The 25,828-nt window shown below is 47.3% G+C and overlaps 2 protein-coding genes across 2 annotated transcripts in view; one reads left to right on the forward strand and one right to left on the reverse strand.

The window, feature by feature from the left end:
* LOC137420542 (WD repeat-containing protein 1) overlaps window positions 1-11,330 on the forward strand; it is a 185,664-nt gene extending 174,334 nt beyond the window's left edge. The window contains exon 15 of the mRNA XM_078772558.1: window positions 10,694-11,330. Within this exon, the coding sequence (XP_078628684.1) occupies window positions 10,694-10,815 (122 nt within the window). The 3' untranslated portion in view covers window positions 10,816-11,330. The remainder of the gene's footprint in view (window positions 1-10,693) is intronic.
* A 576-nt stretch (window positions 11,331-11,906) lies between these two features.
* CC2D2A (coiled-coil and C2 domain containing 2A) overlaps window positions 11,907-25,828 on the reverse strand; it is a 486,222-nt gene continuing 472,300 nt past the window's right edge. Inside the window, exons 29-30 of the mRNA XM_078772721.1 lie at window positions 24,335-24,509; window positions 11,907-13,143 (exon numbers count right to left, since the gene is read on the reverse strand). Coding sequence (XP_078628847.1) covers window positions 12,955-13,143; window positions 24,335-24,509 — 364 coding nt within the window. The 3' untranslated portion in view covers window positions 11,907-12,954. The remainder of the gene's footprint in view (window positions 13,144-24,334; window positions 24,510-25,828) is intronic.

Below are 25,828 nucleotides of genomic sequence, written 5' to 3' on the forward strand. Positions count from 1 at the left end.
ACATACCAGTAAATTCACCAAGGAATGGCTGAAAAGAAAGAAATGGAGGGTTCTGGAATGGCCAAGTCAAAGCCCGGATCTAAATCCTATCGAGATGTTGTGGGGGGATTTGAAATGAGCTGTGCATGCAAGAAACCCCTCAAACATCGCACACCTGAAAGAATTCTGCATGGAGGAGTGGGAAATTTTTTTCGATGTCAGAGACTGGTAGACAGTTATAAGAAACGCCTACTCGAGGTTGTATCTGCCAACAGGGGCAATACCACCTATGAGAGCCAAGGGTGTACTTACTTTTTCCACATGCGAAATTTACATTTATGTTTATTTAAATTATACAATGGACTACAAAATGTAAATGTTTCATGATATTTGTTGTATTATATCACCGTTATCTGTCAATATTGTTGAAATGAAGATCAAATAGCTGTATGTTGAAATATGTTGAAAAAGTCAAAACTTTACATGGGGTGTACTTACTTTTTCACGTGACTGTACAATGCACTCAGAGGAAGATCAAAATAAATATAATGGAAGCAGTTCAGTCTGGCATTTTAAATATAAAATAGGCAAAGCCTAGAAATGAACGAAACCCTTTAGAATTACCCTTTAGAATTGCCCTTTAGAATGACCCTTTAGAATGACCCTTTAGAATGACCCTTTAGAATGACCCTTTAGAATTGCCCTTTAGAATTGCCCTTTAGAATTGCCCTTTAGAATTGCCCTTTAGAATCGCCCTTTAGAATCAACCTTTAGAATGACCCTTTAGAATTGCCCTTTAGAATTGCCCTTTAGAATCACCCTTTAGAATCACCCTTTAGAATCACCCTTTAGAATCACACTTTGGAATCACACTTTAGAATCACCCTTGAGAATTGCCCTGTAGAACCCTTTAGAATTACTCTTTGGAATTACTCTTTAGAATCACCGTTTAGATTTACCCTGTAGAACCCTTTAGAATTACCCTTTAGAATCACCGTTTAGAATTACCCTGTAGAACCCTTTAGAATTACCCTTTAGAATTACCCTTTAGAATTACCCTGTAGAACCCTTTAGAATTACCCTTTAGAATTACCCTTTAGAATTACCCTTTAGAATTACCCTGTAGAACCCTTTAGAATTACCCTTTAGAATTACCCTTTAGAATTACCCTTTAGAATCACCCTTTAGAATTACCCTTTAGAATTACCCTTTAGAATTACCCTTTAGAATTGCCCTTTAGAATGACCCTTTAGAATGACCCTTTAGAATGACCCTTTAGAATGACCCTTTAGAATCACCCTTTAGAATGACCCTTTAGAATGACCCTTTAGAATTGCCCTTTAGAATTGCCCTTTAGAATCTCCCTTTAGAATCACCCTTTAGAATCACACTTTGGAATCACACTTTAGAATCACCCTTGAGAATTGCCCTGTAGAACCCTTTAGAATTACTCTTTGGAATTACTCTTTCGAATCACCGTTTAGATTTACCCTGTAGAACCCTTTAGAATTACCCTTTAGAATCACCGTTTAGAATTACCCTGTAGAACCCTTTAGAATTACCCTTTAGAATTACCCTGTAGAACCCTTTAGAATTACCCTTTAGAATTACCCTTTAGAATTACCCTGTAGAACCCTTTAGAATTACCCTTTAGAATTACCCTTTAGAATCACCCTTTAGAATTACCTACTGTACCAACCAAAAAAATCCCTTCAACTACAGACCCTTTGTTCCCTCCCAAACACCATCATCGGAGGGGACTTCAATGCTAAAGACACGGCCGAGCACACGATCACCAACCAAACTCCAGAGGCGAAACCTTGCCACACAACTAAATTCGTTATTCATACCTAACAATCCAAACCAAAACATACACACACCACATCAAGCTGGTTACAATAACTCATCACCAGACATAAAATTATGTTCTCCATTGTCGTGGGAAAACTTGTGCCTCTAATAAGACCAGAAACACGTTTGCTAAATCGTTCATTTAAATATTTATTTAGAGTTTGCAAACACCGTTAATACATCAATGTGCAAAGCACGGAGAAAGCACCTGAAAGTACTTCTGACAATCAGCTCCGGGAGCTTGGTTTTATATACTGTTTAAGGGTGAGTGAGGGGAACAGGTGTGAGAGTTTGGCTCAGTGAACATTCCTGTGAGATGTAAGAATAGCACATTATTTGACAACCTAAGGAAATTGATTACCAAAGATTCTGATATCCTGCCTATTTCTCAGCAACAACAACAACATGCATTTTAAGGCCATTTTCCCTGCTAGAGCGGGGGTTAGCCTTGCGGTCCCCATGACAATCTTCTCCATTTTGCCCTATTTTATGCATCTCTCCTTGTTAACCCCCTTGCCCGCACTTCTTCTTCCACCATCTTTAGCCAAGTCTTTCTCAGTCTTCCCCATCCTCTACTTCCTTCTACATTCATTTTCATCACTCTTCTCAACCAGTCACTTTCATCCTTCCTCAACACATGACCAAACCATCTCAACCTGTTCCTCTTCACAGCATCAATCACAGGCTCTATTCCCATCATCTTTCGCAATTCATCATTTGTCTTCCTCTCTCTCAACGATACTCCGCACATCCACCGAACCATTCGCATTTCCACCCTTTCCAGCCTTCGTTGCTGCTCTACTTTCATTACCCATGTCTGGCTCCCATAAATCATACAGGTGTGAGAGTTTGGCTCGGTGAACATTCCTGTGAGATGTAAGAATAGCACATTATTTGACAACCTAAGGAAATTGATTACCAAAGATTCTGATATCCTGCCTATTTCTCAGCGCAGAGGGTAAACCCTGGAGTCATTACCTCAGCAATTCAGCTGTGCAATTCCCTCATCCAGTGTCCCCCCCCCCCCCCCCCCCAGCTTGGCTGGAATGTGCTTTTATTATACTTGGGAGAGTAGAAGAGATCATATTTCCCTATGCTGGTATTCTTGGCTCATGCTCTCTCACTGTTCTCTCCACTTTTCCTTTTATGTTCTTCCTAGCTTTTGATGTGCAAGGGAAAAAAAAATAGGTTTTCTCCTCTCTCTCTCTAAAAACTACTCACAGCTGCTTGAAACCTGAGCATGTCAGGGGGTGGTGGGGAGGAGGCTTGTCCACTCCCCAAGGCTCCACTGCAGGGTGAACACAACCAGCTGTCTGATTTATTTTACTCCGAACAGAGAATAGTATAACCAAATCTTATTATGTTAAATACATGAGTTTGCTGCTCACTTTGCAAACAATTCCAAGACGTTCACAAAATCATCTTCCACACCATCACTTGGCACCACAACCACATGGAGAATAGTACAACTCCCTTCAGATCACCTACCTATCATCACTATCATAAACACAACTATAAACCTCAACACAAACAAAACAACATTCACCAATTACAAAAAGGCAACATGGGACAACTTTGAGCACACCACTGTACAAAAATTCCACCAACTTAACAATAACAGCATCACTAACATTGACATCCGCATCAAGCAGTTCAATATGATCATCGCAACTGCAGCTACCAAATACATTCCAAAGGGCAACATCAAAAATTACAACCCCGACTTCTCGCCAGCAATCGTACACTTCATTAAACAACGAGACAATCTAAAACAAAACACAACAACACCTAGAGCACCAGACGTAGGAGAAAGGATTCAAACACTAAACACAGAAATTGACAACAAAATACTCGTGAAAACAACACAAACCTGGCACTTCTTTCTACAAACACGAAACCACTGAACCAATACCAAACACTTGTACAAAATCATTATCAGTGCAATATAAACATTCAAGCAAGACTACACAAAGTGCAATTGGGCATGACAAGTGTTACGCAATACCATAGGTGGACACCGGTCCGTTACTCCGTTACTAACGAAGTTACTTTTTTGAGTAACGGAGTAACGGACCCATAACTTTTTTTTACTGTAACGGACCAAGTAACGGAAGTTAATTTTTGGTCCGCTACTCCGCTACTTTTTGCTCCGTTACTCCGTTAGTTCGCTACTTTTTGGCCGCTTGAATAGCCAACAACCAATAGCTTGCGCCGATACAAATGAAGCCGAGCTGCGGCGATAGCTGACTTTCATTTTCGTTCCGTGTTCAGAACTTCAGTTCTGCAGTGGTCTTACTTCTTAGCAGCAGCAGCATCGTTTCTCTATCGTCCAACTTAACTTGTCTTGAAGGATGACAAGCTGATGGACATGGCCTTCCGCAAGGAGCCAGTACTGATGCGCGTCTTCGCCAAATACAACACGGCCGTCCCTTCCAGCGCCTCCATGGAGCGCCTCTTGTCCATGGGCAAGGACGTCATCAGGGCAAAGAGAGCCACCCTCTCCGATGCCAGCTTGGAGTGTCTCATGTTCCTCAACGTAAATAACGTTAAAAAGATTATATTTCGTGTACTTGCTTTTTAACGTTTCTTTGTACTTAAATTAACTGCTGTGCGCGATCGCGCAAGTCACACTTAATTCAATGGATACATTTATACTTTAATTACAGGGCAACCGCCACCTACAACATGCCGAAATCACCAATTTTCACCCGATTGACCTGAAATATACAGAATTTGCAAATTGGGTCACTGAATTAGTTCACCAATCAAAAGTTACAAGCTGATTGTTTTGTTTTTTTAAGATCTAAAGTTCAAAGGTCAAGGCTGCATAAAATCATCAATTTTCAGTTTGTATTTTTTTTTAAAACTGTTTTCATTATTTTGAGCATATGGAAGAAGAAGACAAAGACGAATACAAACGATGGCGGACGGGCTTTGCATTTTCAGATGCTTTCTAGTTTGTAGGAATTGGATTCCTTCATTATAAATTCTGATTTATTATTTTCGGCCTCTATTGTGCAATCTATCATTAAGACAACCCGTCATGTATCAGATTCACCAAGTCGTGAGTCTTGCGCAAATTTATTTTGCAGAACTCAAAAATTTATGGGACAGAAAAATAATCGGCTGTAGTTATGAATGAATTAAACTGGGACGATAACTACATTGAGTGATGATGGAACTGCACATATTGCAAGCACTTTTTTTTTTCTTCTTTTTTTTTTTGTATACTGAATCGAGGCTCGTGAAAGAGCTAACATTTATTTCACAAACAAATCAACCAGACAAACAAAATATACAAAAAGAGGGAGCGGAAGACAAGATGGGGAGAGAAGGGGAAGCACACAACCAAGTTACTACCAGATAGACGTTTTAAGTCTCGCCTTCGGGCTGTCTAGCCTGGGTTCGAATCCCGAACCAGCTACAAACTGTCATCCTGGTGTCTAACAGGCAGCACGAGGCATCAATGTGTGTGTGGAACCTCGGATGGACGTTAAACTGGGCGTTCCATCTGTTACGGCTGTTACTTGGTGGACATGAATCATACAGTGTCCTTCACAAAGAGTAGGCAAGCTATCGCCGGCACATTGAACAAATTACAAATTATTAATTACAAATTACAAATTACAAAAAATTACATTTTTTAATGTCTTTGTTACAGTGTATTACATGGCATTATATATGTAGTCTTTAAAAAAAATAAAAATTGAAATTCGACTAAAAATAACTGTGTACGAGTTTTCTGAAAATCGTCACACCTCCCTGACGGACCCTGTATAATAAAAAAAAATACGTTTTCCGGCGTTTCTTTGACTTTATTTAATAAAAGTAGTGGAGTAATGGAGTAACGGTAACTTCCGTTACTTTTTGTAATGGAGTAACGGATAACGAAGTTACTTTTTGAGTAACGGGTAACGAAGTTACTTTTTTGAGTAACGATGCCTACCTATGCGTAATACCATAAATACACAGAACAATACTATAAATACACAGGATAGTATATATAGTAAATACACAATGAATATCCATGGCAATATGAGTATATCCAAGACAACATAGAATAAAAATTTTAACAAAATGTATAGAGTTGAACAGTTGACTGTAGGGTACATCTGATAAGCAAACCATTCATGTAGCAACATATGTATAGCATCATATGTTATATGTAGTGCAAGTGGAGGGGGGGGAGAGGGAGGAGGGAGGTGGAGGGCGTTTAGACCCTGGTAGTTAAATTCAAGCGGCTGGTGGAAGGTAACAGGGTGTTGAGGAGCCTGACAGCCTGGGGGAAGAAGCGGTTACAGAGTCTGGTAGATCTGGCCCGGATGCTGTGGTCCCTTTTCCCAGACGGCAGGAGGGCAAAAAGTCCATAGGACGGGTGGAAACGGTCGTCAGCTATGCTGGTGGCCTTGTGTGTGCAGCGTTTGTAATAGATATCCTGCATGGAGGGGAGAGAGACCCAAATTATGTTTTCAGCTGTCTTCAATATCCGCTGCAGAGTCTGGCGGTCCGAGACATTGCAATTCCCGTACCAGACAGTGATACCGCTGGTCAGGACGCTCTCAATGGTACCCCTGTAGAATAAGGTGAGGATGGAGGGGGGAAGGCTTGCCTTCCTCATGCGTCGCAGGAAATGGAGACGCTGCTGTGCTCTCTTGGCTAGGGAAGTGGTGTTGAAGGACCATTTGAAGTCATTTGTGATGTGCACTCCAAGAAACTTGGTGCTCCTAACTGTCTCCATGGTAGAACCGTTGATGTACAGTGGGGAGTGGTCAGTGCGGGCCTTCCTGAAATCTACAGTCATCTATTTTGTTTTATCCACATTAAGAGACAGATTATTGTTACTACACCAGACGGCTATCTGCTCCACCTCCTGTCTGTATGCTGACTCATCATTGTTGCTGATGAGACCCACCACTGTCGTGTCGTCAGCAAACTTGATGATATGATTTGAACTGTCCTTGGCAGAACAGTCATGAGTCAGCAAAGTGAACAGCAGTGGACCGAGCACACAGCCCTGGGGTGCTCAGTGTGGTGATGCCGGAGATGTTTCCGATCCGGACTGTCTGAGACTTCTCAGTCAGGAAGTCCAGGATCCAATTACAGAGTGAGGTGTTCAAGCCTAACAGGCCCAACTTCCCTATCAACTTCTGGGGGATAATTGTGTTAAATGCTGAACTGAAATCAATAAACAGCATTCTTACATCAGTGTTTTTGTTTTCCAAGTGAGACAGGGCCAGATGAAAGGCAGAGGATATGGCATCCTCAGTAGACCGGTTAGGACGATATGCAAACTGGAGGGGGTCTAGTGAGTTGGGGAGTCTGGTTTTCATATGGCCCATGACTAGCCTCTCGAGGCACTTTATAATAATTGATGCGAGTGCCACAGGGCAATAGTCATTAAGGCAGGACACTGTTGACTTATTTGGCATTGGTATGATGGTGGTGGCCTTAAAGCATGCTGGGACAACCGCCTAGCTCAGGGAGATGTTGAAGATGTCTGTGAGGACTGAGGACGTCTGCTAGCTGGTCTGCACATTCCCTGAGCACACGACCTGGTATACTGTCAGGTCCAGCAGTCTTGCACAGGTCGACTCTAGATAGGGTTCTCCTAACGTCAGCTGGGGACAGACAGAGTACCTGATCATCGGGAGGAGGGGTGGTCTTCCTCGCGGTCATGTCGTTCAACGCATCAAATCGTGCATAGAAGTCATTCAGCACATCCGGGAGGGAGGCATCACTATCGCAGCCATGTGGTTTGGTCTTGTAATCGGTAATGACCTGAATGCCCAGCCACATGCGCCGCGTGCCTTTGATGTCTCGGAAATAGCTCTGGATTTTTCGTGCATACGAGCGCTTTGCCTCCCTAATGGCGCGGGACAGGTTGGCTCTCGCTGTTCTGAGGGCTGCCTTGTCACCTGATTTGAAGGCAGCATCACGGGTTTTCAGCAGCGCACAGACCTCTGTAATCATCCATGGCTTCTAGTTGGCTCGTGTAATGATGGATGTGGAGACAGTGACGTCATCAATGCACTTACTGATGTAACCAGTCACAGATGCTGCATACTCCTCCAAGTTAGTGAGATGACCATAGGTAGCAGCCTCCTTGAACATACTCCAGTCTGTGTGGTCGAAACAGTCCTGTAATGCTGAGGTAGCTCCTACTGGCCACACTCTGATCTGTTTCAGAACCGGCTTGGTACGTTTAAGCAATGGTCTGTATGCTGGGGCTCCAATCATAAAGACATCAAAAACTCGCAGGATGCCGGCCCTGACAACATCTATAATTTACATTTAAAACACCTTGGACCACACAGCACAGCAGCCCTCACAAATACAAATAATTTCTCTGACCAACACTCAAGAATTCCCCAAATTTTGAAACTGGGCAAAACCAATACCCTCCTGAGACCAAACAAAGATCCCACCAAAGCAGCCTCCTAAAGACCAATCACATGACTTTGCACACCCTCCAAAGTTACAGAACGCCTTGTACTTGTAAAGTTACAGAACATTATAAAGTTACAGAACACACTCACAAACCCTCACAACCCTGTCTCACACACCCAACATGGATTCAGACCAAACCACTCCACCACCACTCTCCTCACAAAGCTCACACTATTCTCACCACAGTAGACATCAGCAAAGTGTTTGACACACTCCCAAAGCTCTTCCTCACAAACAAGATACTCAACACAAACGCTGGCTGGCCACCTACCTATCATGCAGACAGACATTCATAAGTTTTTAACGGCAGGTCACGCACACGATACTTTCTGTATGGAGTCCCTCAAGGCTCAGTCCTCTCCCCCACACTCTTTCATCTGTTCATGCACAACATTCCACAACCACCCAAGAACATACAACTAGCCTCATAAAATACACTCGTACATCAACACCGCCACAGCACAACTTCAACCCTTCCTCAGCACCCTACAAACCTGGCTCACCACCAACACACTAAAAATAGCCCCTCAAAATCAACAGTCACTCTTCTAACAAATTACACCAAGGAACATAGCCCTGCACCACACATCACACTGAACAACATCCCGATTCCACACACACACCAACCAAAAATAATCGGGTCACTTTTAACACATCCATGTCATTCCCAGATCACATCACAAACTTTAAAAACATGCACACCCAGGCTAAACACACTTGGGGCACTCACAGGAACCGACTTCGGATACCACAAAGAAACAACATCACCAACAAAGAAATACAAATATTAGAAAAACCACATTTCAAATCTGGCCTCCAAAGCCAGTCGCCGACTGGGCATCCTCCGTCGTGCGAAGTCCTTCCTTGGCACACCTGAGCTCCTCACCACATACAAAGCTTTCATCCGCAGCTCAATGGAATACTGTTCCCCCCTCTGGGCCGGTGCTCCTGCCTCACACCTAGCTCGGCTTCACGCTGTTGAAGCCAAAGCTTTCAGAATCATTGGAATCTCCCGCGATGAAGCAAACTCCGAGGGCCTTTCACTCACTCACCGCAGGCAGGTTGGTGGTCTTTCTGTCTTCTACCGACTCCTCTCTGGCCTTGCTCCCCCAGCTCTCTCTGAGCTCTGTCCCCCAAATATTCCTGCAGGACGCACAAGATCTGCCTGCAACCCTCTTCTGGTTAAACTGCCAAAATAAAGACTCTGCTCACCTCCACTTTTCCTCTGCGGCAAAACAAATCTCATGATGCTGATGAAGACGATTTTCTTTCTGTGTATAGGATCAAGGCTCATGTAAGAGCTAACACATTGAACATGAAAACATGCACAGACACATAAAACATACAATGAAGGGAGCGGGAGACAAGAGGGGGAGAGAGAGGGCAGCACACAAGCACAACAACTTTAGAGAACAGGGACATCGGTAGATCTGTGGAAGGGGGAGGAGGGAGAGGTACACGGTATAAAGCAAATGAACACTCCGAGGAACTTCAGGAAATAAGTTGGGGATTGAAAGAGGCGGATTTGGGGTGAAATTAGCAGGGGTAGAAAAGATCAAGGTTTTGGATGGGGGAAGATAAAAGATGGTGGTGAACAGCTGTTTTAAAGACCTGGAGGGTGGAGAGCGATTGAAGAGAGTGAGGGAGTTTGTTCCAGAGGCGGGAGAAAAGAGGAATGAAGGAGTGAAGGTGAGCTGAGAGTCTTGATTTTGGCAGATTCAGCAGAAGAGGGTTGCAGGTAGATCTTGTGCGACCTGTAGGAGTACTTGGGGGAGAAAGCACAGACAGAGCTGGGAGAGCAAGGCCGGAGAGGAGTCGGTAGAAGACGGAAAGACCACCAACCTGCCTGCGGTGAGTGAGTGAGAGGCCCTTGGAGTTAGCTTCATCGCGGGAGGCTCTAATGATTCTGAACACTTTGGTTTCAACAGCGTGAAGCCGAGCTAGGAGTGAGGCAGGAGCACCGGCCCAGAGGGGAGAGCCGTATTCCATTGAGCTGCGGATGAAAGCTTTGCATGTGGTGAGGAGCTCAGGTGTGACAAGCCCCTTTGATTGGCATCCGTGAGGAGTAGGAAATTCTATTCATTGCCTTTGAGTATGAAGAGAAATGCAGTCATAAAGATGGTGTCATGGCTACCCAGAATGCCCTGGGAAGTGGCGTCTCTTCCCCCAAGCGCAGCGACTGTTTTTGCTTGAATCCGAGTCGGATGCGTGCGAGTTGCTCGTTCTTCCATAAGGCTTTTACTCATTGTAAATAAAACACTCAAGTGTAACCGCACCTTAAATTGCAATTTCGTCATTCCTTTTGTGAACATGGTATTTGTTTTGTAATTTCCCCTCAGATCCTCTTTCCGGCATTGTGGAATGTCGTTCCAGTCGGTAAATGAAGCATAACTGATGATGTTTCATTTGTTTTTAGATTGTCACCGGTTGCACCACACCACAGCTCTCGCCTGGATCGACGACAACACGCTGGTTACCACATCCGGTGATGCGTGCGTGAAGCAGTGGACCATCTCCCACGATGGTGATATTCCATAGACGAGCCTGGATGGCGCAGACGAGTCCACAAATGGGACAAAATTCTCAAAGTGGAAGGGAAGGGTTGGTGTGTTTGTGAGGGTCAAGGGGGGTATTTGTTGGTGTGTTTGGGGGGAACAGTGGCGTGTTTGTTGGTGTGTTTGTGATGGTCAGGGGGGTGTTTGTTGGTGTGTTTGGGGGGAACAGTGGGGTGTTTGTTGGTGTGTTTGTGTGGGTCAGGGGGGTGTTTGTTGGTGTGTTTGTGAGGGTCAGGGGGTGTTTGTTGGTGTGTTTGTGAGGGTCAGGGGGTGTTTGTTGGTGTGTTTGTGAGGGTCAGGGGGTGTTTGTTGGTGTGTTTGTGAGGGTCAGGGGGTGTTTGTTGGTGTGTTTGTGTGGGTCAGGGGGGTGTTTGTTGGTGTGCTTGTGAGGGTCAGGGGGTGTTTGTTGGTGTGTTTGTGTGGGTCAGGGGGGTGTTTGTTGGTGTGTTTGTGTGGGTCAAGGGGGGGTGTTTTTTTGTGTTTGTGAGGGTCAGGGGGGTGTTTGTTGGTGTGTTTGTGTGGGTCAGGGGGGTGTTTGTTGGTGTGTTTGTGTGGGTCAGGGGGGTGTTTGTTGGTGTGTTTGTGAGGGTCAGGGGGGTGTTTGTTTGTGTGGGTCAAGGGGGTGTTTGTTTTTATGTTTGGGGGGATCAGGGGGGTGTTTGTTGGTGTGTTTGTGTGGGTCAGGGGGGTGTTCGTTGGTGTGTTTGTGTGGGTCAAGGGAGGGGGGTATTTGTGTATTTGGGGGGATCAGGGGGGGTGTTTGTTGGTGTGTTTGTGAGGGTCAGGGGGTGTTTGTTGGTGTGTTTGTGAGGGTCAGGGGGGGTGTTTGTTGGTGTGTTTGTGAGGGTCAGGGGGGTGTTTGTTGGTGTGTTTGTGTGGGTCAAGGGGGTGTTTGTTTGTGTATTTGGGGGGATCAGGAGGGTGTTTGTTGGTGTCTTTGTGGGGTTTGGGGGGGATCAGGAGGGTGTTTGTTGGTGTCTTTGTTGAGGGGGATCAGGGAGATGTTTGTTGGTGTGTTTGTGGGGGTTTGGGGGAAAGGGGGTTCCATCGTTATCATGAATGGACACTGCGTGGGATTTCTCATTTTGTTGGGTGGGTGTGGTACATTCCAATGAAAAGCTTGCGATGATTAACCATTTGTTTGAAATCTTTTCCATTCCTTGTGTTGCATGACAATGTCATGTGCTGGTCCACTCTCCCATATTCGCTCTGCTCTCTCCTCTATTCTAATGGAATGTTGGATGCTTGGAAGTTGATCATGCACATCAAAGACTCAGAAATGTTTCTATTGTTGAATTTATTTTCTTTGCATTAAAAAGCATCACTTAACCTGCATATGAAGTTGTAGCTCATTACCCCCACAGTAATAGCACCTGTGGTTACCACGCACAGCCGTACCATACCACAAACGGACCTTTTTTAAACCAAGAACTGCAGTAGTACAGCGACGACGATGGAGGGTCGTGGTGAAGTAGTGCAGCAATGGAGAGTCATGGTGGAGTAATGCAGCAATGGTGGGTCATGGTGGAGTAATGCAGCAATGGAGGGTCGTGGTGGAGTAATGCAGCAATGGAGGGTCGTGGTGGAGTAATACAGCAATGGTGGAGTAATGCAGCAATGGAGGGTCGTGGTGGAGTAGTGCAGCAATGGAGGGTCGTGGTGGAGTAATGCATCAATGGAGGGTCATCGTGGAGTAATGCAGCAATGGAGGGTCATGGTGGAAAAGTGCAGCAATGGAGGGTCGTGGTGGAGTAATGCATCAATGGAGGGTCATCGTGGAGTAATGCAGCAATGGAGGGTCATGGTGGAAAAGTGCAGCAATGGAGGGTCATGGTGGAGTAATGCAGCAATGGAGGGTCGTGGTGGAGTAATGCAGCAAAGGGGGGTTGTGGTGGAGTAATGCAGCAATGGAGGGTCATGGTGGAGTAATGCAGCAATGGAGTGTTGTGGTGGAGTAATGCAGCAATGGAGGGTCGTGGTGGAGTAATGCAGCAATGGAGGGTCGTGGTGGAGTAGTGCAGCAATGGAGGGTCGTGGTGGAGTAATGCAGCAATGGAGGGTCGTGGTGGAGTAGTGCAGCAATGGAGGGTTGTGGTGGAGTAGTGCCGCTACAGAGGATGCCTCATCGCAGACATTTGAGGGAAGCGATGTACACCCACACAGACATGACATTGCTGGGGTACGGGTGCACGTACACAGCGAGAGCAAACTCCACGTTGGGCACCTGGCATTCGTGTACACCTGTGCTGTGCACCCTCTCCACGATGGGCCACAGTTCTGAAAAAGGCATCTGCAAGGGGAATCCGCACATCTGTGCAGGAAAGGCTCGTTAAAATTACTTGTTTTCATCACTAAATCCTGTTTTTTTATTCTACCTTTTAACTAAATACCATACATATACCGTCCAGTACTGACACTGTTACTTATGTATTATTACCCTGCGCTCGTGAAGCGAAAAGCCGGGTTAAGCATTCAGGTGTGTACATGTGCCGTGTGCGTACGTGTGTGCCGTACATGTCTGCATTTAAAAAAATCATTTTCTTGGTAACCGTTGGTCCAATTGACACGACATTTTACCATAGGAGCGCTCCCACCTGTATATTTTTTTATTCATAATTATGACGTCATGGGTCACGTGGTACAGGCGCCATCTTGGAAAAACGTTACACCTCTATATCTCCCAAACTGCTCAATGGAAACATGGCTCATTGTCAAGTACTCCCCGTGGGGAATAATATATGTTGATGGTGATGTCATTGGTCCCTTAATTATGACGTCATAATTCGACAAGGACAACGCTTGATCTGATCAGTATGAATAAAACAAAAATTCCTCTGCAACTGTTAGTCCGATGGACACGAAATTATCAGAATATGTGCAGCTGGTCCTGGAGAATTGTTTAATGATAATTATAACGTCATAGGTCACGTGGTACAGACGCCATCTTGGTAAAAATCGAAAAACGTTGCACCTCTATATCTCCGAAACCGCTCCAAGGAAAAAATTGAAACATGGCTCATTGTCAAGTACTCTGCTTGGGGAATAAGATATGTTAATGATGATGTCATCTGTGCCTTCTTTATGACGTCATAATTCAACAAGTACAACACGTATCAGATCATTGTGAATTTTCTTTCTCAGCAACTGTTGGTCTGATGGACACGAAATTTTCACCATAGGAGCGTCTCCTCATGTAGAATATTTTAATGATAATCATGACATCATAGGTCATGTGGTACATGCACCATCTTTGAAAAACCGAAAAACGTTGCACCTCTATATCTCCAAAACCGCTCTATGGAAAAAATTGAAACGTGGCTCGTTGTAAAGAACTCCATATGGAGAATAGGTGTTGTTAACGATGACGTCATTTGTGCCATAATTATGACGTCATAATTCGACAGGGACAACACTTAGTCTGATCAGTTTGAAATGTATTGAGCATGATCTATGCAACAATTATATTGGAGTGTGGTGCTATGCTCTCACGACAAAGCCGGACAAAATGGACAACACCAGGAACGAAGTTTCACTGAGCTATTTATTTCTAGCTCAACTCAAAAGCACTGAAAAGCCCGATAGAACGGGCGGCAATTTATAACCAAAGTTCACCACACAAAAGCCACGCCTCTCAGGTGGGGCGTGGTATGCAAATCGGTAAGCCACGCCTCTCAACGGGGCGTGGTATGCAAACCAAGTGTCCGCCCGGGCAAGGCAAGTCCGGGCAAGTCCGGACGAGCCCGGACAAGTGACCGCCCGCCGGTTACGTCATCGGGCGGTGCAAAGGGATTGTGTAATGCTTCCGGTAACCGCTACATGCGCCCCCCCCCCCCCCCCCAGAATTAACTTGCACCGGGAGAGTCAGGTTTGAGGGGGGTCTTGATGACCCGGCCAAAACGACCCCTGGCGATTCGTGTGGGGGTGGTAGGTGGCGTGGCGGTGGATGGTCAGGCGGGGGGCTTGGTTGACGGGGGACGGCCCCGTCGTGGAGGAAGGGCCAACCGTGGAGATTGGTCGAGGTCCAAATGGGCCGGCTTGAGGCGGTCCACGGAGATGTGGTCCGGTTTGCCGCCGATGTCCACGATGAACGACTTGTTGTCCCTCTTCAGGACCCGGAAAGGTCCATCATACGGCGGCCGGAGCGGTCCCCGGTGTGCGTCGTTCCGGATGAAAACGTACTCCGCAGTGCGAAGTGCTGGGGGGACGTGGGGTTGGGGGCAGCCGTGATGGGACGTGGGCAAACCTCCTGGCGGCCTCCTGGAGGACCGAGCATTGGCCGGCCGCGGACCAGGGGCCGGTGGCGTCGGGGATGAACTCGCCCGGCATGCGCAGTGCCTGGCCGTAGACCAGCTCGGCGGTGGAAGCCTGGCGGTCCTCTTTAGGGGCCGTTCGGAGGCCCAATAGGACCCACGGGAGCCTGTCAGCCCAACCGTCGTCCTGGAGGCTGGCCCTGAGAGCGGCCTTCATCGAGCAGTGGAACCGCTCACACAAGCCGTTGGCTTGGGGGTGGTAGGCCGTAGTGCGGTGTAGCTTGACCCCCAAGGCCTGGGCGACCGCGCCCCAAAGCTCAGAGGTGAATTGCAGGCCTCTGTCGGAGGAGATGTCCGAGGGGTCGCCGAAACGGGCAATCCAGGTGCCAATGAAGGCCTGCGCCACATCGGCGGATGTTGTTGATGCCAGCGGGATGGCCTCCGGCCACCTGGTGGTCCTGTCCACCATCGTGAGGAGGTGGGTGAAGCCCCGCGAGGAGGGAAGGGGTCCCACCAGGTCCACATTGACGTGGTTGAAGCGCCGCGCGGGCACATCGAATGGTGCCAACGGGGCCTGGGTGTGCCGGTGGACCTTCGCGCGCTGGCAGGCGACACAGGCATTGGCCCAGTCGCGGATGTCCTTTCGGAGCCCGTGCCAGACGAATTTCGCTGCCACGAGCTTCTGCGACGCTTTCCGGCCCGGGTGGGAAAGGCCGTGGAGGGAGTCAAAAATATGCCCCTGCCATCCGGTGGGCACGATGGGGCGAGGTTGGCCCAGGGAAACGTCGCACAGTAGAACTGTGCCTGTGTCCTCGAAGGGGACGTCGGCCAACCGCAGGCCTGTGTCCGCTGTCCAGAGGGCTTGCACCGTGGGGTCGGCGGTCTGGTCGGCTGCCATGCGGGCGAAGTCCACACTGAGGTGGACGGCGTTCGCGCCGGACCGGGAGAGGCAATCGGCCACAGCGTTGTCCTTGCCCACGACGTGCCGGATGTCCGTCGTAAATTCGGACACGGCGGAGAGGTGGCGCTGCTGGCGGGCCGACCACGGATCTGCAACCTTGGCCATGGCGAAGACCAGGGGTTTGTGGTCCACAAACGCCGTGAACGGGAGGCCCTCTAAAAGATGATGAAAGTGGCGAATGGCCAGGTAAAGGCCGAGGAGCTCGCGGCCGAAAGCGCTATACTTGCGCTCGCTAGGGCGAAGCTGTCGGCTGAAGAAGGCCAGCGGTTGCCAAGCCCCGTTCACCCACTGTTCATGCACGGCGCCCACCGCATAGTCGGAAGCGTCCGTGGTGAGGGCGATGGGTGCGTTGAGCGCCGGGTGCGCCAGCATGGTCACGTTGGCAAGGGCCAGCTTAGCGCCCGTGAACGCCTCGTCCATCTCTTTGGTCCAGGCGACGTCGTGCTTGGCCGGCTTGCCCCGGAGGGCTTTCGTACAGCGGGCGCATGAGTTGGGCGGCGCGAGGCACGAACCGGTGGTAGAAATTTACCATTCCCAAAAATTCCTGTAGGGCCTTGATGGAGCGGGGGCACGGGAAACTTGTGACTGCCTCCACCTTGGTCGGCAGCGGAACGGCCCCGCGCTTCGTGATGCGGTGCCCCAGGAAGTCGATGGCCGTTACGCCAAACTGGCATTTCGCCGGGTTGATGATGAGGCCGTGCTGGCCGAGGCGCTCAAAAAGCGTGTGCAGGTGGATGAGCTGCTCCGCCCGGGAAGTGCTGGTGATGAGAATGTCGTCCAAGTAGACAAAAAGGCAGGTGAGGTCACGCAGCACGCTGTGCATCAGCCGTTGGAAGGCCTGGGCCGCGTTCTTAAGGCTGAACGGCATGCGAAGGAACTCGAAGAGGCCAAAAGGTGTAGTTTCTGCCATCTTCGGCACGTCGGCCGGCCGGACGGGTACCTGGTGGTAGCCCCGAATGAGGTCGACCTTGGAAAAGATCACCCGCCCCGCCAAAGGGGCGGAAAAGTCCTGTATATGTGGTATTGGGTACCGGTCGGGGGTGGTGGCGTCGTTGAGACGGCGGTAATCGCCGCATGGTCGCCATCCGCCACCCGGTTTGGGCACGATGTGCAGGGGCGAGGCCCACGCGCTATTCGAGCGCCGCACAATGCCCAATCGCTCCAGTGGGTCGAATTCCGCCTTCGCCATGGTGAGTTTGGCCGGGTCGAGGCGACGAGCCCTGGCGTAGACCGGTGGACCTGTGGTCGGGATGTGGTGTTCGACGCCGTGTTGGACGGCGACGGCCGAAAACGTCGGCTGTGTGAGGGCGGGAAACTCGGCGAGTAGGCAGGTGAAATCGTCCACGGCCGGGAGAGCGCAGGCCAGCTTGGTTGGTGCGGAGCCGCTCAGTGAGCAAGCGAGCGAGCTGAAGGTCTCCGCATTGATGAGCCGACGCCGTTTGACGTCAACCAAAAGCCCATGCGCGCAAAGAAAATCTGCACCCAGGAAGGCCATGGGTACGTTCGCTGTGATGAAGTCCCACCTGAAGCACTGGCCCCCGAAGCAGAATGTGACGCTGCACGAACCGAAGGTGCGGATGGAGGAGCCGTTTGCGGAGACCAAGATGGGGCCGCAAAGCGCGGCCTGTTTGTCCTGCACCGAGACGGGTATCACGCTCAGCTGAGCGCCGGTGTCGCACAAAAAGCGCCGCCCGGACGCTGTGTCCGTAATAAACAGAAGGCTGCCTGAATGGCTGACGCTCATGGCAGGCAGCGAGCGCCGGCCTGGTCGTTTCCCGACCTGCCGAAAGTGCACGGTGGGCAGCACGTTCTGGCCTTCTGCCCGAACCTGGCGTGGTAGTAGCACACTAGCACATGGTCCGCTCTGGTGGAGGCTCCGGCGTTCGCGTCGGGTTCGGTCGACGGGGCGTCGCGGCGGCCGCTGCCGCCAGTGGCGCTAACTCGGCCGGTGGTGGCGCGTGCGTTGCCTCAGTCGGCCCAGGGTTCCAGGAGGCCGTTCCGACGTGTCGCCTGGCCGAGAAAGATTTATCGGCCTCCTTGGCCAGGGCGCGAGGGTCCGTGAAGGGCGAATTAGCCAAAGCTAATCGTACCTGCCCGGGTAGCTGCTGGAGGAACAGCTCGCGGAAGAGGAAATTTGGACTGTGGTCGCCGAGTAGAGCAAGCATGTGGTCCATGCGTTCCGGATGGACGGGCCTCACCCAGCTCCGGGAGGTCGAGCAGTTGTCGCGCGCGTTCGGTCTCCGTGAGTCCAAACGCACCGAGGAGTAGGCCTTTGAGCGCGCCGTATTTGTCGGCGTTCGGCGGGTTCTGTAGGAAGCTCAGGACCCGGGCGCCAGTGGAGGCGTTGAGCGCGGAGACCACATGGTGGTAGCGCGTCGTGTCCTCCGTAATGTTCCGCAGGGCGAATTGAGAAGCCGCTTGGGCGAACCAGACGGCTGCGTGCGATTCCCAAAAGCCAGGGAGCTTCAAAGCTACAGATGACTCCATCGCCATGTTCTTGAAAAGGGGTCACCAATTGTGGAGCTATGCTCTCACGATAAAGCCGGACAAAATGGACGATACCAGGAACGAAGTTTCACTGAGCTATTTATTTCTAGCTCAACTCAAAAGCACTGAAAAGCCCGATAGAACGGGCGGCAATTTATAACCAAAGTTCACCACACAAAAGCCACGCCTCTCAGGCGGGGCGTGTTATGCAAATCGGTAAGCCACGCCTCTCAACGGGGCATGGTATGCAAACTAAGTGTCCGCCCGGGCAAGGCAAGTCCGGACGAGGCCGGGCAAGTGACCGCCCGCCGGTTACGTCATCGGCCGGTGCAAGGGGATTGTGTAATGCTTCCGGTAACCGCTACAGGAGAATATAAATTTATGATGTCATCGCTCACGTGGTCTGGCAGCCATATAGGATTAAAAAATGTTCAAAAACATAAGAGTTGGCTCACAACAAGTTGACTGCGTAGGGTAAGTATTCTGTGAATACCATCTAGTTACTCTCGCCAGAGGAGAGGGTATTGCATTTGAGCCCGCCTGTTTGTCTGTTTGTTTGTCCGCACAGAATAAATATGATTTTCTCTGCAACCTGGTCCGATTGACAGGAAATTTTCACCACAGGTGCAACTCCACCTGTATAATTTTTAATGATAATTATGACGTCATAGGTCACGTGGTTCGGCCGCCATCTTTGAAAAACCGAAAAACTTTGCAGCTCTATATCTCCGAAAGTGCTGAATATAAAAAATTGAGACATGGCTCATTGTAAAGAACTCTCCATGGGGAATAAAATATGTTAATGATGATGTCATAGGTGCCTCCATTATGATGTCATAAATCGACAAGTACAAAACTTCATCCAATCAAGATGAAATTTCTTGAGCGCCGTGTTGGCATAAACTAGTGGAGGAAAAAAAATAATGATGACGTCATCGCACGTGGTTCGCCCGCCATATTTGTTTTAACACAAAAGCCTTAAAAACCACTGAAAATACATCTTGTCGAGGGTTTGCAATCTCTGATTGCTCTTTTTCTTGTTATACTTTGTAATTGGCCAGGAAGCGTTTTCTTTGGGGGTGGGTGCACCTTTCATGAACCATTTAACTGGGGCGGGAATTTGATTTGCTCAGAATACCGGCGATAACTCACGTTCTTTTCGCGAAAGATTAATGTCAATCCGAGGGACAGGACACACAGATGCCTCGCCCTGCCTGCAAGTCACCAGGATGGTAGTTTGTAGCTGCATTGGGATTTGAAGCTAGGCTAGACAGCTGGGAGGCGAGTGTCCGTACCTCCAGGCTGTCCTACTTTTGAGGGAAGGCCCACATCCCCTTTATCTCCATACAATGGTAGTCGGACAGCATCAGGGTTCCTTTCTCTAACTATGAGGCTTCACACATATCGACAATGGTTTAATATGTCAATGGCTACCATGACGACAGTTCCCAGTATTTCATTGGAACTAAAACCATCATTGCTAAGGATACAGTACCAGCATCGTGGAGTTATGAACACAATTATTTCAGCTTGTGAAATAAATGTGGGCCAAGGTCAGAGGTCATGTAGGTAAAAATCCTGTTACCTCGATAACTTGTGAACCAGGGATGGAACTTTTTGCAAAGTTGGTACAACTATGTATTATCATGCAAAGATGACCTGGTTTCATTTTGGGGTCAATAGGTCAAATGTCAGACGTCCGTTAGGTAAAAATGCTACACACACACACACACACACACACACACACACACACACACACACACCTCATAGTGTACAATACATGATAGAAAGTAGAAATGGTGTATGAAACGGTACTTACCTCCACCACTGAAGGTAGACAGACCTTATGTTTTCACCCCTATCTGTCTGTCTATGTCTTCTCTTTTTGTTTTGGCTGCTTATTTGTCTGCCTGTTTATGTGCTTTGGCGGTCTTTGTCTGCCTGTTTACTTGTTTTGGCGGTCTTTGTCTGCCTGTTTACTTGTTTTGGCGGTCTTTGTCTGCCTGTTTACTTGTTTTGGCGGTCTTTGTCTGCCTGTTTACTTGTTTTTGGCGGTCTTTCTCTGCCTGTTTACTTGTTTTGGCGATCTTTGTCTGCCTGTTTACTTGTTTGGCAGTCTTTGTCTGCATGTTTGCTTGTTTTGGCGGTCTTTGTCTGCCTGTTTACTTGTTTTGGCTGTCTCCTGGTTTGTTTTGTCTGTCTGTTTGTCTGTCTTTTTGTCTGCTTGTTTGTCTGTCTGTGGGCAGGATATCTCAAAGTTGTGGACAGATTCGGACGAATAATGAGATGGAAGAGAATGGGTAAGTTTGTTCCACAGGTGGAAAAAAAGACAAACGAATGAGTGGAGGTGAGTAGTGATCCTGGATTTACAATTTCACCAGAAGGGGTTGGTGGTGGACCGTGTGAACCCTGCAGAAACCTTGGGAGGAGGAGGGGAGACAAAGTACGGAGAGAGCAGGTAGGTTGCAAGACCAGAAAGGAAGCGTTGGCAGAGAGACTCAGCTCCACCGCAGGAGATTCCAATAATCTCGAGCACATTGGTTTCCATGGCGTCAACCTGAGCAAGGTATGATGCAAGGAAGGAGAGCAGTACCTCCATCAAGCTGTGGATGAAGGCTTTGTAGGTGGATGGGAGTTCAGGTATACCAAGGAAGGACTTTGTATGACGGAGGATGCCCATTCAGTGGCTGGCTTTTAAGGCCAACTTTGAAATGTGATTTGGCCAAGAAAGATCATGGCAGATAGTGAGACCAAGGAGTTTGAATAACTCAACTTCCTCAAGAGGATTGTTCAGAAAGTGGATGGGAGGGTTGTCCAGTCGGTCTTTTCGGAGAGACATCGTAAGAGTGTGAGATTTGTCGGGATTGAAAGACATGTTCCACTTCTTTGCCCCGTCTGTGATTTTGTCCAGGTCTGCAGAGAGTGAAGAGGCTGCAGACTGCCGATCTGAGGGATGAGGAATGGAGCGACAGAGAGTAGAGTCATCAGCAAAGAGATAGAGAGGATTTTCAAGAGATTCAGAGAGATCATTGATGAAGACCAGAAAAAGCACAGGGCCCAGAACACTGCCTTGGGGAACTCCAGCCTGTACAGGAAGAGGAGATGAGAGAACCCCATTCAGGGCCACACATTAACTAGACTAGAGAGGAAGTCCGCCAGTCATGCGTGGAGATTTCCATGGATACCAAATGAGGAGAGTTTGGTGAGCAGAGCGGGGTGCCAGATCGTATCGAAGGCACGTGATATGTCAAGGGAGACAGCTCTAGTTTCCTGTTTGGCATTGAGGACCTCCATCCATTGTTGTGAAAGCAGAAGCAACATGTCCAGAGTAGAGTGACCAGGTCTGAAACCAAATTGATGATCAGAGATCAAGCCATTGGAGAAGAGGAAAGATTTCATATCTGAAGCAATGATGGATTCCATGACTTTGCTGATAATTGGGAGAAGGCTGATTGGTCTGTAGTTGCTAGGATCTGTTTTTGCACCTTTTTTGTGCAAAGCGGTGATGTTGGCTGATTTCCAAGCAGATGGCAGATGACCTTCAGCAAAAGAGAGGGTGAAGAGAACAGAGAGAGGGAGTGAAAGAGCGGAAGAACAGGATTTTAGGACCCGTGGGCTGATGCCGTCAGGTCCAGTTGCAGAATCAGAGTCGAGGGTTGAGAGAAACTTTTCCACCTTGTCAGGAGGAAAGGACACAGAGTCCAGGAGCAGCTGGGTACAGTGGGTACAGAGAGGGATGGGTTTGGGACACAAGATTTAGAGGCAAACACAGAGTTGAGGCATTCAGCTTTTTCACGTGTGGAGTCAGCCGTGTAGCCGTTTGAGGTGAGGGAGGGGATGGAGGGGGAACAAACACCAGAAACAGATTTGAAACGAAGCCACCAGGATTTGGAAGAGGGGGACAGATAAGAGAGTTCGGTCTTGAGAACGGAGAGATATTGTTTCCTGGCTCTCCTGAGGGTGGACACACACTTGTTTCGGGCTTTGTGAAAGGAAATGAGATTTCCTTCCGTTGGATTTGCTTTCCAGGAGACTAAAGCAAGTTGTTTCTGGGCAACAGCCTCACCACAAGATTCCGTGTACCAAGAATGGGAGGAAGGGTATGACAACTGAAGACGAGATGGGATAAATCTGTGCATGAGAGAGAGCAATTTAATTTGGAAGAATTCCCAGGATGAGTTGATGTCAGAGGCGGGAGAGATGGGAGACCAGTCCAGATGATTGATGGCTGCTTGAAGACCGTGCCAGTTGGCCTGAGTGAAATGCCAGACTCGTCGACGATGAGGAGGCTCTCTGAGAATGGTCCAAGAGATGTCCACTTTAACAAGCACATGATCAGATGAGCCGATTGGAGCAGAAGAAGAGCAGCAGACATTTTCAGGGAAGTTAGTATTTTCAGGGAAACCATGAATGCGGCTTTAATGCCGCATTCATGGTTTGTTTCGATCTATGAATTACCCTTTAATGCCGCATTTATGGTTTGTTTCTATCTTTGAATAATCCTTTAATGCCGCATTCATGGTTTGTTTCGATCGATGAATTACCCTTTAATGCCGCATTCATGGTTTGTTTCTATCTCTGAAATACCCTTTAATGCTGCATTTATGGTTTGTTTCTATCTATGAATTACCCTTTAATGCCGCATTTATGGTTTGTTTATATCTATGAATTACCCTTTAATGCCGCATTTATAGTTTGTTTCTATCTATGAATTACCCTTTAATGCCACATTTATAGTTTGTTTCTATCTATGAATTACCCTTTAATGCCGCATTTATGGTTTGTTTCTATCTATGAATTACCCTTTAATGCCGCATTTATGGTTTGTTTCTATCTATGAATTATCCTTCAATGCCGCATTTATGGTTTGTTTCTATCTATGAATTATCCTTCAATGCCGCATTTATGGTTTGTTTCTATCTATGAATTACCCTTTACTGCCGCATTTATAGTTTGTTTCTATCTATGAATTACCCTTTAATGCCGCATTTATAGTTTGTTTCTATCTATGAATTACCCTTTAATGCCGCATTTATGGTTTGTTTCTATCTATGAATTATCCTTTAATGCCGCATTTATAGTTTGTTTCTATCTATGAATTACCCTTTAATGCCGCATTTATAGTTTGTTTCTATCTATGAATTACCCTTTAATGCCGCATTTATAGTTTGTTTCTATCTGTGAATTACCCTTTAATGCCGCATTTATGGTTTGTTTCTATCTATGAATTACCCTTTAATGCCGCATTTATGGTTTGTTTCTATCTTTGAATTATCCTTTAATGTCGCATTTATGGTTTGTTTCTGTCTTTGAATTACCCTTTATTGCCGCATTTATGGTTTGTTTCTATCTATGAATTACCCTTTAATGCCGCATTTATGGTTTGTTTCTATCTATGAATTACCCTTTAATGCCGCATTTATGGTTTGTTTCTATCTTCGAATTATCCTTTAATGCCGCATTCATGGTTTGTTTCTATCTATGAATTACCCTTTAATGCCGCATTCATGGTTTGTTTCTATCTATGAATTACCCTTTAATGCCGCATTTATGGTTTGTTTCTATCTATGAATTACCCTTTAATGCCGTAATCATGGTTTGTTTCTATCTATGAATTACCCTTTAATGCCGCATTTATGGTTTGTTTCTATCTTTGAATTAGCCTTTAATGTCGCATTTATGGTTTGTTTCTATCATGTGTACATCAAAAGGTGTAAAAGTTCAAAGTTGCACAATGACTTTATGGACACAATGTGTACCATGTCATGAATTGAGGTTCTCAACCTTGGGTGCATGTTCAATACCTGGTACTCGTTCAGAATATGCTGGAGGTCTCCTCCAGACCTCTTCGAGTCTGAGACAAGGCCGAACTCAAGGTCTGGTAGAGCACGACGCAGGACGGCTGTACAATGGCGGTTCCATCTGGTGGGCTGAAGGGGTCTCCACTCCATCACCTTTTCCTTCAGTACTTTCTCAATTCTGAAACACAGGTTACTTTGTTTTAGACCCGGCAGTCTGTGTTGTTGTTTGCGGAATGTCACTGCTGGTTCCATCATTCCCAGAAGCACGGATTTGCCACTCCTGGCACATCCCTTACAAACCAGGACAGGAATTGATAATGTGGTCAGGGTCCCAGTGCACAATGGCTTGTCACAATATAGTCAGGTTGGAATGGAACCAAGATGGGAGAGTTTGAAGGTGTGTGCGCTAATGGAGCTAACCAAGTAAACACTGGGATGGGTTCTTGAATTCCTTATACTTTGTGTACCTTTATCCAAGTATATGTATATGTATATTCTTGGGTAAAATGCCAGGGACATAGAAAAGGCCCCTTTATGTAAGTGTATGTGGCAAAGTAGAGAAAAGAAAGGACATTCCATGGCTTATAGAAAATATGTCGAACAATAGAAAACAAGGGACATTCAAAAAATCTCGTGTGCATGCTGGACTACCCGTGTGTTCTTAGGAGGAACCAAGCAATACTCTAGAAAAGTTCATATAAAGGGGTGCCAATTTGATTCATACACCTGCATGAAGAAGTAAATGTATTTTATTTGCCAGATGTAGGGCACTCCTTTATATATGAACTTTTCTAGAGCATTTCTAGAATTGAGCACCAGTTCAATGGTAATTCCCTGCGTGTCGCAAGAGGTGACTAACAGGGTTGGCTGCAGGAAGGGCATCTGGCCATAAAACATTGCTTCAAAAAGGGACCATGGTGCCCAAAAAAGGCCAACCCCTGCTCTGCGGGGAAAAATGTCATATAAAGGTGGTTCTTCTTCTTTCCCTCAGAACACAATGGTAGTCCAGCATGTACACAAGATTTTTTGAATGTCCCTTCTTTTCTATTGGTCGACATTTTCTACAAGCCATGGAATGTCCCTTCTTTTCTCGACTTTGCCACATGGCACATAACCTGATATAAAGGGGCCTTTCCATGCCCCTGGCATTTTTCACAGGATACATTTTAAAAACAAACAAAATGCATTTGTTCATCGTGTAATACTCCATTCAAGACGGTATAAAAGACTTGAAAAAAATATTCAACCCAGACGGGATTTGAACCCACAATCCCCATCTTGTGAGTCTGATGCTTTATCCATTAGGCCATTGAGCCAGGACCTTAGAAAGATATATATATATATATATTGTTACAGACACGACTTTGATGTTATGGTGGGCCGAACAAAATGGCCGCCGTGTCCGCACAAGTTACCCGATTATACTCGAACGTTGCCGAGTCGCGCTACGCTAAATCAATGAAGGAAAAGGACACAACGGCTGGGATTAAAATGACA

This window comes from Myxine glutinosa, chromosome 2 (assembly GCF_964187855.1).
Source record: "Myxine glutinosa chromosome 2, kmMyxGlut1.1, whole genome shotgun sequence".
NCBI lineage: Eukaryota > Metazoa > Chordata > Myxini > Myxiniformes > Myxinidae > Myxine > Myxine glutinosa.